Consider the following 19,677-nt stretch of genomic DNA (forward strand, 5'->3'; position numbering starts at 1 on the left):
TATCAGCAGGAATTGGAATTTACCGTTTATTGAAATCATTAGAAACAAAACCATTATAATAAGATAGTTCATTTATGTTCTTGCTTTTATTTAGAATGATACGACTTCAAAATCATTTTAGGTCTGTCTAGAATGATCTCTTAAACTCGTGATTTTTTTCCCATTTTTGGGAATTTTTAATGAAATGACGCTAGGTCGTTTTTCTCAAAAAAAAATTCAGTAAATTCATAATTCCTCATTTTTTTCCCTCTTTCTCTAGTCGTCCACCTTCTCGGCTTTTGTGGTCTTTCAGTTGCCCATTTCATCTCTAACTTTAAGAATATTAAAATTCTTCAAATATCTAGCTAGTTCACTAGTAATATCACCACTGCCATCAACACCTCTCCACCGCCATATATTATCGTCGTCAACACCATTTTACTTTCGTCGTTCGAATATTGAAGATATTTTTTTATATAATTTAAGTAGATAAGATATATTTAACAACTTATTTATTTTGTTTACTCTTTTAAGAAAATTTCTTTTATCTTATAAGTAGATGATGTTCAATATTTGGTTTGAATCGAATATCCGATCAAATTCAAATCGAATTCGAATTTATTCAAATCGGTTCAGTTTCCGAATTTGCTTAAAAAAATAAAATTTTCGAAAAATTCAAACCGAAAACTCGAATAATCCAAAAACCGAATCGATTCACACCTCTACTCCTAATCGGTTAAAAAATTGTATAACATTTCTTCTTCTTTTTCTCTTTTAGATTTATTTTATTTCTAATTTTTCATTGTTATAATTTTTTTTTAAATTATGTATATATTATTTTATTATTGGACAATTTTCATAGAAGATATCTGATAATATAATGATGGTTTTGGAAATTATACTTTTACAAACACATAACTTATCAACAAAAAAAAAAAGTAAAATATTGTATACTTTTAATATTATAAAATAATAAAAGATGTCATTTGAACAAGAGTGAAAAGACATATAAATAAATAAAGACAAAATTAAAAATCAAAATTGGGCAAATTAAAACTAAATATGTGTAAACTAATATTCTTTTGAAAGTCGTAACTTTTGAGCCCGCAACTTTTCATCCCGCAGTTGAACTTGAAATTTGTATGCCTATTTGGTGAGGATCGTCTTCGTAGAAGATGTCTCTGTTGCCGGATGAGTGTCTGCTCCGTTTAAGGTATCTAAATCCCGACTTTCCCATCCCCTCTTCTAGCCTAGTGACAACAAGAGGTGGATATCCCCAGACCTCCATGAGGTCCTGGGTTCGAGACCGTCAGGCGGCAAGTTCTGCGCCTGGTTAATTGGTTAAGTATGTTTGCGGGCTATGTACTTATCCCGCGGGGATTAGTCGCACTCCATAAGAGTAGCGGAACCCAGCGTTCTCAAAAAAAAAAAAAAAAAAAAAAAAAAAAAAAAAAAAAAAAAAAAAAAAAAAAAAATTCCCGACTTTCCCTAATTAGTATCCCCATTTCGTTAAATTGCATCTGAGCCTGCAGTGAGAAACCCTAATATAAATTATAGTTGTTCATCCCTTCTTTTATTGTCCAATTTGTAGAAGATGTCGCTGATACCGGATGAGATTCTACCTGACATTCTTTATTGTCCAATTTGTAGAAGATGTCGCTGATACCGGATGAGATTCTACCTGACATTCTTTATTGTCCAATTTGTAGAAGATGTCGCTGATACCGGATGAGATTCTACCTGACATTCTTTGTCGGTTGCCTGTCAAGTGTCTGCTCCGTTTAAGGTGTGTATCTAAATTCTGGCTTGCCCTAATCAGTAGCTCCCATTTCGTTAAGTTGCATCTGAGCCGATCAGTTCAAACCAAGAACAACCTACGTATTTTTATGTGGAAAGACAATATTTATCGGGTGGATTTTGATCCCCTTAACGAAGGATTTCTTCCACCGGTGGCAGTCGATTACCTTCCGTTGAGTTGTCTTGTGATGTCTTTGATTATGGAAATGCGCTTTGCGGATTATGATGGTGGAATTTTGCTTTGCGGGTCCTGTGATGGCTTACTCTGCCTGTCAAATACCATTTCCATTAACACTGTCTTATTATGGAATCCATCAACGGGAAAATCTATAAAATTGCCTTACCCATCAGTTGATCTCCGAGATAAGTATGAAATTATATACAACTGTACTTATCAATTTGGCTACGATAACACCAATGATGATTACAAGGTTGTGAGAATGGTGTTATATTCAAACATTTTAAGAGTAGGCAGTCACGATTATGAGCTGAATGTTTATAGTTTGAAATCAAATTTGTGGCATAAGTCAGAGGCGTTTCCTCACTGTCTAAGGTCGGAGCTTCGGAGATTCAATAGTTAGTGGAGCTCTGCACTGTTGCCTTTGATATTGGGACAGAGAAATAGAGTAATTCCACCGCCAGAGTTTGTTGGACCTCATTTCCGTTTTAATTTGAAGGGGAAAATAAATATTGGTCGAAATTGATTACAATATCACCAACAAATCATTTTGTATCTTTTCACATTATGAAACCTATTACTTATTCAAAATGTGGTAAGAAAGTACTCTTGAACATTGATTTGGTATAATTTAGAATAGAAGTCATTCAAGGAAATTAGGGATCATGGTATGGAAGATTTATCAGAATTACATATTTTCCTTGAAAGTTTCGTCTCTGTCGTTTTTCCGCCAGCTGTTTGTATCTAGTACTAAAAATCATCAAGAAGAAGAGAAAATGAATCTGTGAGTAAACTAAATTAATTTGATTTACAAATAGAAAATGAGTTTCTCTTTAATCTCTAGATTATGGGTTTTATAGGAACAATTACTTATCAAAGGGGTTCAAGTTGGTTATATAATTCCTACAAGGTATGTAGATTAATAATCAAATATGTGTATTTTATACTATTTTGCTTATTATCTTTACAATGGTGGGTTAGTATAAAGAGAAAGTTTTTGAATTTTGATGATTAAGCTAATATGATTATTTTTATTTGCAAACACATTTTTTGTCGTATTTATCGTATATTTACCACGTGGATTCAGATGACATCCATAAAGAGAAGTATTTCCAAATATGGTCATTGTCGTGCTATACAAGCCACTTAATTCCCTTTAAAATGTCTTTACGCTCGCGATTTTAGATTATTGAGAACTTTTTGAGGGTCAGACAACATTAAGCAAGACTTTATGAGGGGTCGAGTCTGAATTCAGTATTTGTGTTTTTTCTGTCACAGAAAAGGATAGAGGTGCTGAAGAAAATTTATGAAGAAACAGATCAAATGTTAGAGGCTTTAAAGTAAAGTAAAGTTAAGGAAATGGCTGCTTAATGCTTGCTTTTGGATTCATGGGGTATTGTTAGTGCATACTAAAGACATTAGAATTTTGAATTAGAATAAGTTTGAATGGCAGTGGCAAAGACCATTTCAAGATCTATAACTCATATTAGATTAGAGACTATTATCTTATGGTAAATTTACATTTTCACATTGAAATCTCAAATCTTTCTCAATTTCTGAAATATTATTAGTTGTTGCAGTCTGAAGGTTTTTTTTTTAGAAAATGACTTTTAGTAATATATTTAATAAAACTCAATGGGAGAAAGTGAGTACAAAAGTTTTTTATTAGGACAAAAACAGACTTTTATCCTAAGACCAGCCGCAGCAGGTGTCATTTGGGTGTCAAAAGAGGAGGGTGGGAGGCAGCAGGGGGCAAAAGTGGGTGTCAAATTTTGGGTGTCAAAATTTGACATGGGTGTCAAATTTTGTTTGGCCCAATGAGAGGCTGCCATGTGGCAGGATAATATCTACCTTTTGATTTTAGTTTTGTTATTTTAAAAATACATTTTAATAATAATTGATCAATAAAAAAAAATTTATATCAATATTTTTTATTTTTCACGATCTATAAATAGAGACTTGGTTTGTGTCATTTGGACACCAAAAAATTTTAGAAATTTTCTACCATATTATCATCCTTGTTTGTATTACCTTTCTTTTGAAATCTTCAAACTCTTTCATGGATCCTTTATTTGTATGTTTGATTTATCAAGTGATGAATAATATTGTTTGTGGTTAAAAAAAATGAAATTATGTATATGTTTAAATGATGTGGAAGTGAGAGAAAGTGAAAAAGTAATTTTGATACCTTGAATAACACGCTGCTGTATGACATGTTAAAAAGTGGGTGTTAAAAGAGGTGTTAAGCTGACGTGGCAGGGTGTTAAATGAAAAAATTTGACACCCTACTGTGGGTGGTCTAATTTGAATAAAAAAATACATAAACAATCCTGAATAACCAAAAAAAACCAGCAAACTAAAATGTGAAACAACATTACAGTAGCATGAAAAAGCAATTTCACTTCATTTAGTCCTATACGTTTGAGTTTTTATGACTTTTTCGAATGTCATTTTCCATTGTTGACATAGTTCCAATTAGTCAAAGTTATAGGGATGTTTCACCATGTATGAATTAAGGCTAGGCCATCATTCCAGATCTATTCTTTATTCCTTTCAGCCCTTGAAAATATTTTAGAGTTTCTTTCCACCCAAATTTAATAACTCTATTGCTCCATATAAACATATGAATACATTAGCAAGGTTCCAATCCTCGGGAAAGATACAGTAACTAAAGTTATTAGCAATTTTTTTCCAAAGTGCCTTAGTATATATACATTCCCCGAGGATATGAGCTATTGTTTCCTCGTTGTTCGAACAGAGTACACATCTAGAGAACAGAGTACACATCTAGAGTACACATCTTGTACATGGATGTCATAAACTTGTTTATCCTGTCCATTGTCATGAGTCTTTGTCTAAACGCCAACCAAAGGACAATTCGATGCTGGGGTATAATTTTAGGAGACCAAACACAATGAGCCCACTCCACCAACTGTCATCTGCTGCGTATAAGCAGCCATCCTAGCCTAGTAATGAACCTGCGCGCTATTAACAATCACCTTCCAACACATGCAAATGAATTCGATCATTAAACGTAATTTGATTGATTTCATTAAATATCTTTTTCCTTCTGGAATAAGACTCAAAAGGTCATTACATTCATCATCCTTCACTCTATTAGGTGCTATATTAAGGTATTCTCTTCTAATTTTAACATTTTCAAAGGTATGATGTTCCTTCGTATCATGGATCATACCAGATTTCGTCTTACTCCCATCTCCAAATCAAACATGAAACGTAGACCCTGCATACTGATTCAATTTGAAAATTATTTTCAAAAGTTAGGTTTGTGTAAACTGGTCATCTCTTTAAAAGACACCAAACCAAATGGAGAGAAAGCTTATTTTTCTATTTGCTATCTTACTAGAATCAAGAGGCATTTCTCCATTAGTTTGGAATTGGACTATTTGAAAACATATTCTTTTCTTGATGAGAATCTGGATTCCAATGTTAGAATCTATGTCTCGTTAAGTTTTGTCTATAAATTTGATTTGATGTAGATTTACATCATATATATTTGAAAAAAAAAACTTTTCAAATCTACATTTGATCTTTAAACTGGAATGTTTAATGTTAAGTTTCTTCCTTTATTATGCTACGTTTTGTTGACCCGTGAATAATGAAAAGATTTTTTCATTTGAAGCTTGAGTTCCAAATTTAAAGATTGTTCTATTAGTATATTTTTTTTAATGAAATATTATTAAATTGCAAATTTATGAAAAAATTCAAACCTTAGCCAATTGTGAAAATATAAAAGGTAAAATTTTTAAATAGACGCCTTGATGATAAATGGTTTCTTTTGTGAAATTTGTATGTAGTTCAATTGGTTATGCGAGAGATCGCCAGTATGGCTATTGAAAGACATAGATTGAGACGACTAAAGGTGAGATTTGGTAAGAACGTGGACTCGACGAGTGATCTCATACTCATTGCTCTTTTAGAAGATCTTTGTGCTCGATGATTTTACTTTTTTATTTTTTCTCGTTTCACATTTGTCGTTACTTTAACGACACTCTAATTTTAATGGATCATTTACAAAAATGAGGGAGGAAGTGGAGTGATGTAGAGAATTGAATTGAATGGATGAAGAAATTAATAAAATGATGAATGGATTTGGCAATGAATCTTGGAAATTCTTACATATTTGCATATTAAAAATAGTGTTTTCAAATTTCTTCCTTTGGTCTTTAAATTGGAATATCGAAGGTTAAGTCTCTTCCTTTAGATTATCCTCAAATTTACACCTTTTATTTTTAGTCTCTTTTGTAATAAAAGTAATGTTTTTTTTTCATATTCTAGTAAAAAATACTAATTCTATTACTTTTATTATCCATATATTTTTTATTATTTTACTTTTATTCTAACTTGTACCAAAGTTATTTATATAGATTTAATCTTCTTTGTTTACAGTAACAAAGAGTACCATCAACATCAAGGAGTATACATCTTGTTTGGATCCTCATCATTAATGTCTTGCGCGTTGTCTCATAAAAACCGCAATATTTGATTTTGGCCCACATCAACATCATCCACCACATTTGGCGGCGCTGAACATTGATGATTGATTTTATTTCTCAATTGACTTTCTACATTTTCTCTAACGAGCTAGACCAAAATCTAACATTGAAATGAATTAGGAATTAAGTTGATTCATTTTCTCAAATTTGTACACTCTTATTATTACCGAGAAAATAATTATATCAAATAATGAATAAAAAGTAATTATTATTTTTTATGCTACATTTTCAGAGGCTTTCGTTCGGTATAATTTAGAGTAGGAGTCAGTTGAGGAAATTAGGGTTCATGGTATGGAACTATTCATTCAAATCTTTCTCCATTTCTGAAATATTATTAGCTGTTGCAGCCCATAAGTTAGGGTTGTCTAAACCGATCATCTCCTTAAAAGGCACCAAATCAAATGGAGAGAATACTTATTTTTCTATTTTCTATACCACTAGAATCAATAGGTAACCATTAGTTTGGTATTTGGAAATATATATATATTTTTTAGATGAGAATCTGGATTCCTATATTAAATCTTGATTCGATGAAAATTTCCTGTTTTCGGATTTTTGACAATAACCAAAAATAAAAAAAAAATAAAATGTTTTCAAATCTCCATTTGGTCTTTAAATTGGAATCTTGAATGTCGATTCTCTTCCAGAACATTATCTCAACACATTTTCACCTCTTATGTCTCTAGATTCTACAATAATAGAAGTAAATTTGTTTTTCTAATACAAGTTAAAACCATTAAACTCTACTTTACTTTTAAATGTTAGAATTATTTATAAGAACAAATAAAAGTTAACATATTTTTTTTGGAAAGGGGAAAATTTACATGAGCTTAGAGATTAAGGCAAAAACAAACGTTTGTCTTAAATTAATTAGATAAAAAATTAGACAACAATTAGAAATAAAAATACAATGGATTACAAATAACCAATTATACTACCAATAGAAATTTAAAGAGCTTGATCAAATCAATAGATTGAGTGACTTCTTGGGGATGCATCATCTTGACATATCAACCAATTTATTTCGCAACCAATTTATTTCGCAAGTGAGTATTCGCCTTCTGGTTCGAATTAGTGCATTTCCATAAAAAATCATGTCCCTCCACTTTGAACTCTATAAAATGAATATGTGAGTAAACTAAATTAATTTATTTACAAATAGAAAACGAGTTTCTCTTTTAATCTCCAGATTATGGGTTTTGTAGGAACAATTACTTATCAAAGGGTTCAAGGTTGTTCTATAATTCCTACAAGGTATCTAGATTAATAATCAAATTTATGTATTTTATACTATTTTTCTCATTATCTTTAAAATGGTGGATTAGTATAAAGAGAAAGTTTTTGAATTTTGATGATTAAGCCTAATATGATTATGTATTATTTGTAAACACATTTTTTTGTCGCATTTATCGTATATTTACCACGTGAATCCAGATGAGATCCATATACAGAAGTATTTCTAAATATGGTCATTGCCGTGCTATACAAGCCACTTCATTCCCTTTAACATGTCTTTTCGTTCGCGATTTTAGAATATTGAGAACTTTTTGCCGGTCAGACAACAATAAGCCAGATTTGATGAGGGGTTGAGTCTGAATTCAATATTTGTGTTTTTTTCTGTCACAGAAAAGGATGGATGTTCTGGAGTTCTGAAGAAAATTGATGAAGAAACAGATCAAATGTTAGGCTTTAAAGTAAAGTAAAGTTATGTAAATGACTGCTTAATGCTAGCTTTTGGATTCATGGTGTATTGTTATTGCATACTAAAAACATTGGAATTTTGAATTAGAATAGACCGAGTTCAGGGTCAGTCTTCTAGAGAGAGGGAGTCCAGTGAGCACTTGGCAATGGGTCAATCTTCAGCCAACAACTCTCTAACATCAACATCCGAGTCGTTCACTAAATTTGAATGGCAGTGACAAAGACCATTTCAAGATCTATAACTCATATTAGATTGGAGACTATTATCTTATGGTAAATTTTCATTTTCATATTGCAATCTCAATTTTTTCTCCATTTCTGAAATATTATTAGCTGTTGCAGCAAGAAGTTTTTTTTTTTTTTTAAATGACTTTTAGTCATTTATTTAATAAAACTCAATAGGAGGAAGTGATTACAAGAGTTTTTATAAGTGAAAAAGGTATTGTTTAAGGGACTAAAAGTTTTTTCACCATAAATGTCTTATACTAAAGTTAGGGTAATAATTGAAGGGTTTAAAAATAAACTATGATTTTAAAAAGTAATTGAACGAAGTTAAACACATTTTAACAAGATTTCTCCACTTATATAATTTTAATGACTAATACTTCAATATTGAATTGATAATAGATGAATTGGTCAACTTAATTGGTAATTCATGTTAAAAAAATTAATTACTTATATCATGTTCTCTCCGTTAATTTATTCTATCTAAATTATTATAATATTAAAAAATATTAATAATCATGATTCATCTCCACGTATATATAATTTCATTATTCATTATTCTCACAAATTTAGCGATAAAATTGGAGAGAATAATGTGTAAATTTATAAGGGGATCCTCAAACTCATCGTTTTAACATTTAGTTAGTTGAGATAAAGTTAAATGTTTTAAAAATCAAGGATGTTTAAATATTCGAGATCTGATTTACTTTAATAAGGCTATTTTAAAATAGTGTTATAGATTTGTAACAGAACCCGAATAGTCTTTGAGCATCGATGAACAAATGTAAGTATGACTACGATTGGTCTGGTTGGTTCACAAAAATGTCTAATTATCCAACAGAGTGTAGCATTTGGAATGAAATTTATTTTATGTGGAATAGTTTTCGTGAGCAATCTGGATTCATTGTGGGGATGATTTTCAATCGGTTTTTTGGACGACAATTGGTGTTGTATCAAAAGTCTAGTTACGACACATCCTGAGCTTGCTTCCATTGTTATACGTAGAAGTCACACAGTTAAGGACATGTTTGATCATGGATCAAGTGGTTTCACTAGCCGAATTAGATATAAGAATAAACATTATGGAGAGTTTGTCTCATAATATAATTTTACTTTTGGTAGGACACAAACAAGTGTCTCTGTCTGAACAAGATAGTATGCGTTGGCAAGACATTGATAGTTTTTATGTGGGGTATTATTACAAGTTTTTTGCTAAGATGAATTCATATAATTTTTGTTGGGAAAAACTTTAGGAGTCAAATATTCCAACCAATATCTCGTTCTTTGGATGGAGCATTATTTGCGATGGAATTTTTACGGATAATATGTGCAAGGCTGTCAAAATCGAGAGTTTACGTAAAATCGAGAGTTTACGAAAAATTGAAAGTTTACGTATAATAAACTCGTAAAATCGAGAGTTTACGCAAAATCGTAAGAATTTACATAAAAGTAAATAATTAATTTAAAATAAAATTAATTCATCTAAATATAGATAAATAATTGATTATTATTAAAAATTAATCAATATATTAAGAAACTTATATTATTATAAATAATTAAAATTTATGTATCATAATTATTATATTTAAAATATTTGTTGTTAAATTATTATAATATAAAATATCATAAAATGAAATTAAAATATAAAAACTAAATACTTACATTATAAAAATAAATCAATTATAAACTAACTCATCAAAATAAAAATTAATAATTAAATTATTTTATCTTTCCAGATAATTTATTATATATATATTATTTAATAGGATAACCCTAATTGCTTCCTTTCCAATTATATTTTCTCTCATGGCGGCCTCCAAATACGCCTCTCCTCCATTGTTCTCTCTCATTGTTGCCTCTTTTTACTTTCTCTCATTGATTCCTCCATTGTTGCCTCTTTTTACTTTCACTTTTTTTCCTTCATTTTTTCTGATTTTGTTCATTTACTAACGATCTCTTGTTTCACATTCTATTATTGACAAATGATTGTAGCTTGAAGAATCTAACTATGTAGTCTTCAGAGAATAGATGAGCATTCAACAAGAGAGGAGAATAGCTAAAAATACAAAAATCGGGTCGATGTTACCGATTTAAACGAGTTTGACGAGTTCACAGTATACGGTATTAACTCGCGATTTCAAATTGATTTTACTACTGACCGAGTTTTTAAACTCTTGAATAGAGATGGCAATGGGTACCCGTATGCCCGATACCCGTGGGTATCCGATAGTCGGGTTCGGGTATTTTAAATCGGGGTCGGGCATAGGGAGAGGGAGAAGGAGAAGGTACCCGGTCGGGTACGGGGTCGGGGATGGGGAGTGTGCGAAACCCAAACCCGATACCCGGTTATATTAATATTATTAATTTATTTTTATAAGTTTAATGTGTGACTTTTTCAAAAATGCTTCATCATTGCAAATGTATCATAAATATGTATCATTTAATTTGATTTTATCCACATTTCACTCCAACCATAGTCATAAATACACTACACTCCAACTTTAATTATTTTATATTCCCAAAACAATATTTCTCTACATAACTTCAATTTTTATTTTAATAACAAAATATTACTCTCTCTTATAATTTTTCATATTCAATCTCTATTTTTTTCAATGTTTATTCTACTTTTTCTCCACTCTAGTTTATCTTCTTCAACATTTAAAAAAAATTATGAGGTAGGTAAGTAATAGTTTTATTTTTATTTTTAATATTTTGATATTACTAATGTTAAAATTATTTATGAAAGGTGTGTTTTTTTTTCTTCAAACTTTATAATCTTATAAGTAAATTTAATCGGGGTAATGGGGTACCCGTCAGAGATCGGGTACCCGACGAATCGGGGATGGATATAGAAGTAGAGACACCCGTCGGGTTCGGGGTCGGATAGTGTAATGAAAATCGGGTTCGGGGATGGGTACTTCACTACCCGTCAGGTAGGGTACCCGTTGTCATCCCTACTCTTGAATCGTTTTGCTTGAGTTGACTCGTCAACTTGAACGAGTTCACGAGTTAACTCGCGAGTTTGACAGCTATGTGAATGAAAAAATGTTGTATTATGGTTAGTCGTATGTATCATGAGGAGATTGAATCAACAACTTATTTATTTTTGCATTATCGAGGGGTGAATAGTATCTAGAGTCTTTTGTGTAGTATCATTGTGATTCATTGGGTGATATCCGAGTCTTTGGGTAGTTGTTGGGAATTTTGGATTGATGCGTCTAATATAAAAGACATAAATAATTAGGTTATACCATCCCAATTAATTTTTAGTGGATTATCTAGTTGAAGAGAAATCGTCGAACTTTCATTGATAGTAGTCGTCTCATGTGTATTAATTATAATGATATTATTATGATGTTTTTTTAGATTCATTCTGAAACTCGGGAAGTTAATTGTTCTTCTCAAATATTTACTAGCTCCATAACATAACCACCAACGTTTTTATTTTTTTATTTTTATTTATCTTTTTCTTATCATGTTATGTTTTTTTGTGCTCAAACAATTTTAATCAATATAGATGGACTTTTAAAAAATATTAATAACTATGATTTTAAACTATACTAAATAATGATTAATTATATATAATTGGATTAAAAAATATTCTCTCATTAATTTATTACATTAAATTTTTAGATTTTTGAAAAATAAAGAGAAGAAAAAAACAAGAAAGAGAATTAATTAGTTTGAGTAAAAATTCAAATAATAAATTTTATAATTTAATTTTTTTCTCTCTTTATTTATATATATATATATATATATATTTATAATTTAATATATATTTTTAAGAATATATTTATATCTGTTAATTTATTTATTCACCATCATCATTATTATTATTAATTTCAAAAATATTTAATTAATTAATTAACTCAAAAGTATATATTTAAAAATTAACAAGATATAAAAATAAACAATGAGTTGTCGGTTGGGAAAAGAGTGGTTGAAATAGGTAAATAGAACAATAGAGGAACCTAGGTGCAGACAAGCGAGCGAACTCGAACGGATGAGACGGAGGGTTCAAAAGAGAATGTGGAGGAAGATGAATTTAATATAAAATAATATTAATTTCTAGAATTCAGTTAACACTCTAACTCTAAGATGACAATAAAATAAAAATAAAATAATGTAAGTTAAAATAAACTGAGGGGTAAAAGTGTCCCCGGGGTTTGAATCTTTAATAGTTGAGTTTATATTCGAACTTGAATCGTTTTTAACTATAGAGACTTCAACTTTAAATTGTGACAAATTAAATTAACTATTATAATTTTAGTAATTTAATAATTTCATACAAATTAATTAAAGTTTGTCTTTTTTAATTTATCATAGTATTTTACTTTAGTAATTAATTTATCATATTTATATAAATAATATAACAATTTTTTTTAATATTTTCAATTATTCATATATTACACATTTTTTAAGATATTTAAATCATATTAAAAAATCGATCAATTTAAAACTAAAATACAGTTATTTGAAAGAGAAGATAGAAGATGAAATAAGAAAATGGAGGAGAAGTTCAAAAGAAAATGGGAAGGAAGATGAATTTAATATAAAAATAATATTAATTTCTAGAATTTAGTTAACATTCTAAGATGACAATTAAATAAAAATAAAATAAAGTCAATTAAAATAAACTGAGGGTAAAAGTGTCCTGGGTTTGAATCTCAAATAATAGTTGAGTTTATATTCAAACTTGAATCGTTTTTAACTATAGAGACTTCAACTTTAAATTGTGACAAATTAAATTAACTATTATAATTTTAGTAATTTAATAATTTCATACAAATTAATTAAAGTTTGTCTTTTTAATTTATCATAGTATTTTATTTTAGTAATTAATTTATCATATTTATATAAATAATATAACAATTTTTTTTAATATTTTCAATTATTCACATATTACACATTTTTTAAGATATTTAAATCATATTAAAAAAATGATCAATTTAAAACTAAAATACAGTTATTTTAAAGAGAAGATGAAATAAGAAAATGGAGGAGAAGTTCAAAAGAGAATGTGGAGGAAGATCAATTTAATATAAAAATAATATTAATTTCTAGAATTAAGTTAACACTCTAAGATGACAATTATATAAAAATAAAATAATGTCAATTAAAATAAACTGAGGATAAAAGTGACCCGGGGTTTTGAAAATAATAGTTAAGTTTATATTCGAACTTGAATCGTTTTAACTATGGAGACTTCAACTTTAAATTATGACAAATTAAATTAGCTATTATAATTTAAGTAATTTAATAATTTCATACAAATTAATTAAAGTTTGTCTTTTTAATTTATCATACTATTTTATTTTAGTAATTAATTTATCATATTTATATAAATAATATAACAATTTTTTTTTAATATTTTCAATTATTCACATATTACACATTTTTTAAAATATTTAAATCATATTAAGAAAACGATCAATTTAAAACTAAAATACCTTTATACTCGGTAGACCATATACAAAATTATGCCGTTATAAAATTTTAAAAAATATTAATACAGATTCTTTCTTTATTCAATTTTTTTCAAATATTTTCTAACATTACACATTTTAATTACTCAAACAAATATTTACAAATTAAAATGCTTTACTCTCGAAAATAATACTTAATTTTTTTAAAATATATTCAAATCGTTTTTAAATGACATTACATTTAAAAATGTGATAAATTAATTTGAAAAATGATATTCAAAATTCAAATATAAATAAATAATCCTTTAGAATTCTTATAATTAGTCATTTACTTTTAGAGTTACTTTGATTTTGATATGGTGTGTTTTAATAACTTTTGTTTGATTGAAATAAAAAGAAAATAGGTTTTTAATTTTTTTCTTCTTATTATTCCCTCTTATGTATAATATATATTATAATTAATACATTTTTATATATTAAATAATTTAATTTTTATTAAAACTAATTTTAAAATATAATAATATAAATATTAAAAAACTATATATATATATATATATATATATTAATATAAACTTTCATTAATAAAAAAAAATTAAAATTTAAATGAATAATTTTTTTTATAAATTACTTACTATTAAAATTTAAATGTTATATTAAATAATATAATATGTTATAGTTTTATTATATTATAAATTTATTTTTGTTTAATATAATTAATATGAATTTTTAAATAAAATAATTTATTTATTTGAATATTTATTTAAAAAATTGTTTAGAGGTAGTTTATACTAAAAAAATTGAATAAATTATTTTATAAATATTTAATCTAGATGATATTTTTATAAATTAATTAATATTTTTTATTTAAATATATTAAACTTTATTTTCTTGTATAATTATTTATTTATTTGAAGTATTTAAAATTTAAATATTATATTAGATGATATAGTTAATTTTAATTTTATTTATATTGTGAATTTATTTTTATTTAATAAAATTAATATAATTTTTTTAAATGAAATAATTTCTTAATTTAATTTATTTGAAATAAATTTTATAATGTAATAAAATAAATATTAAATATATATATTAATATTAATTTTTATTAATATAATAATTTATTAAATATGAATAATTTAATATTTTAATTTATAAAACAATTGATTAAATTAGTGATTTAATTGTTTCATTTTAAAATAAAAACGGTATTTTATCCTAATAACTAAAAATATTATTAACCATTCAAATTTATTCGTTATACTATTCCTATTAAATTGATAATGTGAATTTATCAAAACACTGTGCGGTAGATTCAATGGGTCTTCATGCACGATTACACGTGTTAAAAATGATCAGTGTAATAATAAAAAAATATTTCCAGCTGTAAAACCCTAATTTAAACTGTCATTCCCGTGACTTAAATTGAAATTTGTTAGGATGCATTTTAACTCAATTATGAGAAATGACCTAATTGTCCTCCCGGAGAAACCGATGAAAAAATATTTGTTTTCTATCTAAACAAATCCCTCATACTCACTTTCTCACCACTCCACTTCTCTTCTCTTCTCTTCCACCACCACTAACATTGCTCTGTTCTTACTATTTCGCCATGATGTAAGTGATTTTTTCCTTTTGTTATCATCATATATAATCTAGGTTACATTCTAAAAGATTATGTTTTTCATTTCTTTCTGGGTTTTTCAGTTTGTCCATGATGTCTCCATTGCTGCCGGATGAGATTGTAACAGACATTCTCTCTCGATTGCCTGTTAAGTGTCTTCTCCGTTCAAGGTGTGTATCTAAATTTTGGCTTGCCCTAATCACTAGCCCATATTTTATCAAATTGCATCTGAACCGATCTGTTCAAACCAAGGACAACCTTAGTCTCTTCATGTGGGATGAGTATCTTTGCCGTTTGAATTTTGATTTCATCGATGACCACGATCTTCCTCCGACTATAGTCGATTACAGTCCTTTTAGGTTTAAGGATGGGTCCATACTCCATGGCACCAGTAATGGATTAGTCTGCATGTCAACTTCCATGGACATTTTCTATATATGGAATCCATCCACAAGGAAGTCTATACAACTCCCTTTCTCACCACTTCAGATGACAGAACATCCTGACATTTTTCAAGAGCATACTTGCGGATTCGGTTACAACAGAATCAATGATGATTATAAGGTGGTGAGACTTGTGGTGTTTAAAACAGATGTTAATGGAGATTTCATCAATTTCGAGATTGAAGTTTATAGTTTGAAAACTAATTTGTGGCATAAGCCGGAAAAATTTCGTCACTATCCGAACTCTTGCGGAACCAGTGATTCAATAGCCGGAGGAGCTATGCATTGGATCTCAACTATTCCAACTGTGGAATCACAATTGGAACGTAAAAGTTTGATTGTTGCCTTTGATATGGGGACAGAGAAATACAGAATAATTCCACATCCGAAATACAACCCAGGTCCTCTATCCTGTTTATATTTGAATACTTTAGGAGGATGTCTTTCTGTAAGTTGTCATTACTGCTCAATGAATGTGGACGTTTATGTGCTAAAGGAATATGGTGGGAAAAATGAACATTGGACTAAAATTATTACACTACCACCATCATGTTTTTCTGACCCTTTTCACATGGTGAAAACTATTGCTTATTCAAAATGTGGTAAGAAAGTACTCTTGAACATTGATTTTGAGTGCCTGGTTTGGTATAATTTAGAACAACAGGCACTTGAAGAAGGTGTTAGGGAACTTGAATGTATTAGGGATCATGACACGGACCAAATCTTTGAAGTAGTCACTTGTTTGGAAAGTCTAGTCTCTTTCAATGTTCCAGAAGCTGTAAACAATGCTAAGAATCATCGAAAAGAAACAACACGAATATGTGAGTAAATAGATATATGTTAAATTTTATTTACAAATCCAAAATGGGTTTCTTTTTAATCTCCAAATTTTATTTTGGGTTTTGCAGGAAAAATTTCCTATCAAAGGGTTTCAAGTTGGTTCTGTAATTCCTACAAGGTATATATGTATTTTCCTCTGTATACAAATGTATTTGCTCTTTTTTTTTTCAATTGTTAATTGATATAAATCTAATTGTGACGATGCATTATTTGAAAACACATTTTATGTCATATTTATCATGTGGATGAAATAAGATCATAACAAAAGTATTTCCAAATATGCTCAAATGTTGTCTTATACAAGTCCCGGTTTTAGAATATGATTGATATTGAGACAACATGAACCAAGATAGAGGAGTGGTTTGACTCTTAATTCAAGATTTGTGTTTTTTTAACAGAGAGATGACTGTAAAATGACTGCTTTGGCAATGAATCTTGGAAATGTGAGATATGGGAATCTAAGAGCTCAAGTGATGGCTTTGGCATTCAGAATATGTGAGATATGTTTTTCTTACTGTCATTCAGAGACTAATATATTTTACCATTTGAGAATATGTTTTTCTTACTGTCACTCAGAGACTAATACTGTCATGGGATGAGGTGGGTTAAGCCCACCAGAAAAAACAATGTTTTCTTTTTCAATGCATGTGTCCTAATCTATCCATATTTAGCCCTTAATCTTTTTATAATTTCCTGTTATATTTTATTCCATAAATTTTTTATTTTCTAATTATTTTCATATAACTTCTTTAATATATATATATATATTTAATTCTAAACCAATAGAATCTCATTTTTTAATTTATTATATAATTCTCTAACTTAATTGTCATCTTCATAACTGATATAAATGTCAACTTAATTATCTATTTGATATTTAAAATATTTTTATTTTTGTTTGATTGAATGTACAAATTTTAAAATTTATCATGTTAACATTATTATTTTTTTCATGATCAATAAAATACTTATTTAATCTGAGTAATTAAGTTTATCTAAAAACTCATTATAAATATAATTTGAAAGTTAAACATTTAATTATTTATACAAATAACATTGTATTTAATAAATTATATATAGAGAGAGATAAAATAAAAATAGAACATCAATCTACTTCTTCTAATTTCATCTTTGAATGTAGTGAATTTTGATATTGTCCAAATAGAAGAATTAAAGCTAAAGTTTGACATTACATTAATGAAGTCTATCCTAACTCTAATCTTTAGATCCATCCTCAAAAAAGAAATTGATTCAAAATTAAAATGTGGATGACCCAAGGTTTAATTCCTACTCATGAAAACCAAGAAGGTAGAAGATATTGGAAATGCAATTTGGAATGGGTTGTCTTTGGATATCCTTTCTTCAAGATGAAAGTCTCATTCAAAAAGAGAAATTGATTCAATAAAGAGAAATTGATTCAAATGTGGGATGACCCATAGTTTAATTCCTACTAAATGAAAAGCAAGAACCATGTGATTTATATTATTGATGCTCATGCTCTTTACACTAAATTTGAATAATTGTATAAGAGAAAGATGGGTAATAACAAGATGATTTTGATAAAACAATTGATGTCCTTAAGGTATTATGTTGATTCTCCGATGACTGACCACTTGAATAATTTTGTGGGAATTATTAATCAATTAAAAAGAATGAAACTCAACTTTGATGACGAGATACATGGATTATGTTTACTTGTACTCTACCTAACTAATGAGAGAATTTTATAATAATTTTATACAATTCTGCTCTATATGGCATTCTTTCAATGAATTTAGTAAAAAATTATGTGTTGAATGAAGATATGAGAAAAAGACACAAGATTGTTCTTTATAACCCGAGGTCTTGATAACAGAATCTAGGAGAGAATTAAATGGTGAGATTTAATTAATCGTAGAAAATTTCGTGGGATTTTAATAAGTGGACAAACATTGAGTGTCATCATTGTGGCCTAACCGCCTAAGGGCCGTATCAATAAAATTTGTTTTTAATTTAAAAAGGAGAACAAGAAGAAAATTAAAACACAACCATTACTCCCAATTACAAAAAAAAAGATAAAAATCATGATGATGTTGTTATTTTTTATGATTTTCTTATTATTTTTTTTAATGATGTTGAGAATTTTAACGTGTCTTGTGATGAGATGAATTGGATTGTGGTTAGTGATGCTTTTACTCTTGCTCCAGACAATATTTTTCTCATATAAGGTTGGTGATTTTGGTATTGATCATATGGGTAATAATGATCAAGCTAAAATGGTTAGAATTGGTAATGTTTGTGTTGAGATGGTCAATGACACTACTTATGTTCTAAAAGAGGTTAAGCATATTCCTGATATTTACTTCAATCTTTTATCAGTTGGAAGATTGGATGATGAAGACTTCTATAATTCTTTTTCTGATTGGGAATGAAAACTTACAAAGGGATCAATGGTTGTTGTTAAATATAAGAGACTTTTGAATTTGTACATTGTTTGTTCCAAAATATCTAAATGGTATAACAACACTTATGAAACCGATTCTTCTTCTGAGTTGTGGTACAAACATTTGATTCATATTAGCGAGAAAGACTTAGCTATGTTGGCTAAGAAAAATGTGTTAGGTGGGCTTTCAAATGTGCACTTAAAGAGATGTCCATATTATTTGGTTGGAAAACAAAAACAAGTGTCATTTGGATAACCTAAATAAAGAAAGTTATAATTACTAGATTTGGTGTCTTATGATATATGTGGGCCAATGAAGTCAAGATCACTTGGTTGTGCATATTACTTTGTAACCTTCATTTTTAATATTTATATCAAAATCTGAATGGTAACCCATTAAATTCTAATTATCATAATTTAAGAATTTATATATAAACAAATTAATATTTCTCTTTTTAATTTAGTATAGTATTTCATTTTCTTAATTAATTGATCAAGTTTAGAAAAATAAAATAGCAATTCTCA

At 28.2% G+C, this 19,677-nt stretch overlaps 2 protein-coding genes across 2 annotated transcripts; both read left to right on the top strand.

Annotated features, from left to right (window-relative positions):
* Positions 1-1,691: 1,691 nt before the first annotated feature.
* Positions 1,692-8,390, top strand: LOC124942970 (F-box protein CPR1-like). Its single transcript, XM_047483537.1, has 4 exons — positions 1,692-2,352; positions 5,773-5,847; positions 8,098-8,152; positions 8,261-8,390. Exons 1-4 carry the CDS (start codon positions 1,692-1,694, stop codon positions 8,388-8,390), a joined length of 921 nt encoding a protein of 306 aa, XP_047339493.1.
* Positions 8,391-15,435: 7,045 nt separating this feature from the next.
* On the top strand, positions 15,436-19,141 carry LOC124942971 (F-box protein CPR1-like). Its single transcript, XM_047483538.1, has 6 exons — positions 15,436-15,440; positions 15,531-16,668; positions 16,799-16,834; positions 17,129-17,200; positions 17,307-17,330; positions 18,917-19,141. The coding sequence occupies exons 1-6, from the start codon at positions 15,436-15,438 to the stop codon at positions 19,139-19,141; spliced, it is 1,500 nt and encodes a 499-aa protein (XP_047339494.1).
* Positions 19,142-19,677: the final 536 nt, after the last annotated feature.

Source organism: Impatiens glandulifera, chromosome 6, assembly GCF_907164915.1.
Source record: "Impatiens glandulifera chromosome 6, dImpGla2.1, whole genome shotgun sequence".
In the NCBI taxonomy this organism is placed as follows: Eukaryota; Viridiplantae; Streptophyta; class Magnoliopsida; order Ericales; family Balsaminaceae; genus Impatiens; species Impatiens glandulifera.

Coding starts and splice junctions, on each gene's coding strand:
- LOC124942970 (XM_047483537.1), top strand. CDS start 1,692: ATGTCGCTGATACCGGATGAGATTCTACCTGACATTCTTTGTCGGTTG. Junction 5,848..8,097: donor ACGACTAAAGGTGAGATTTG/GTAAGAACGTGG, acceptor TTTCTGTCACAG/AAAAGGATGGATGTTCTGGA. Junction 8,153..8,260: donor GATGAAGAAACAGATCAAAT/GTTAGGCTTTAA, acceptor ATTTTGAATTAG/AATAGACCGAGTTCAGGGTC.
- LOC124942971 (XM_047483538.1), top strand. Junction 16,669..16,798: donor CTTTCAATGTTCCAGAAGCT/GTAAACAATGCT, acceptor TGGGTTTTGCAG/GAAAAATTTCCTATCAAAGG. Junction 17,331..18,916: donor TAATACTGTCATGGGATGAG/GTGGGTTAAGCC, acceptor CTCTTGCTCCAG/ACAATATTTTTCTCATATAA.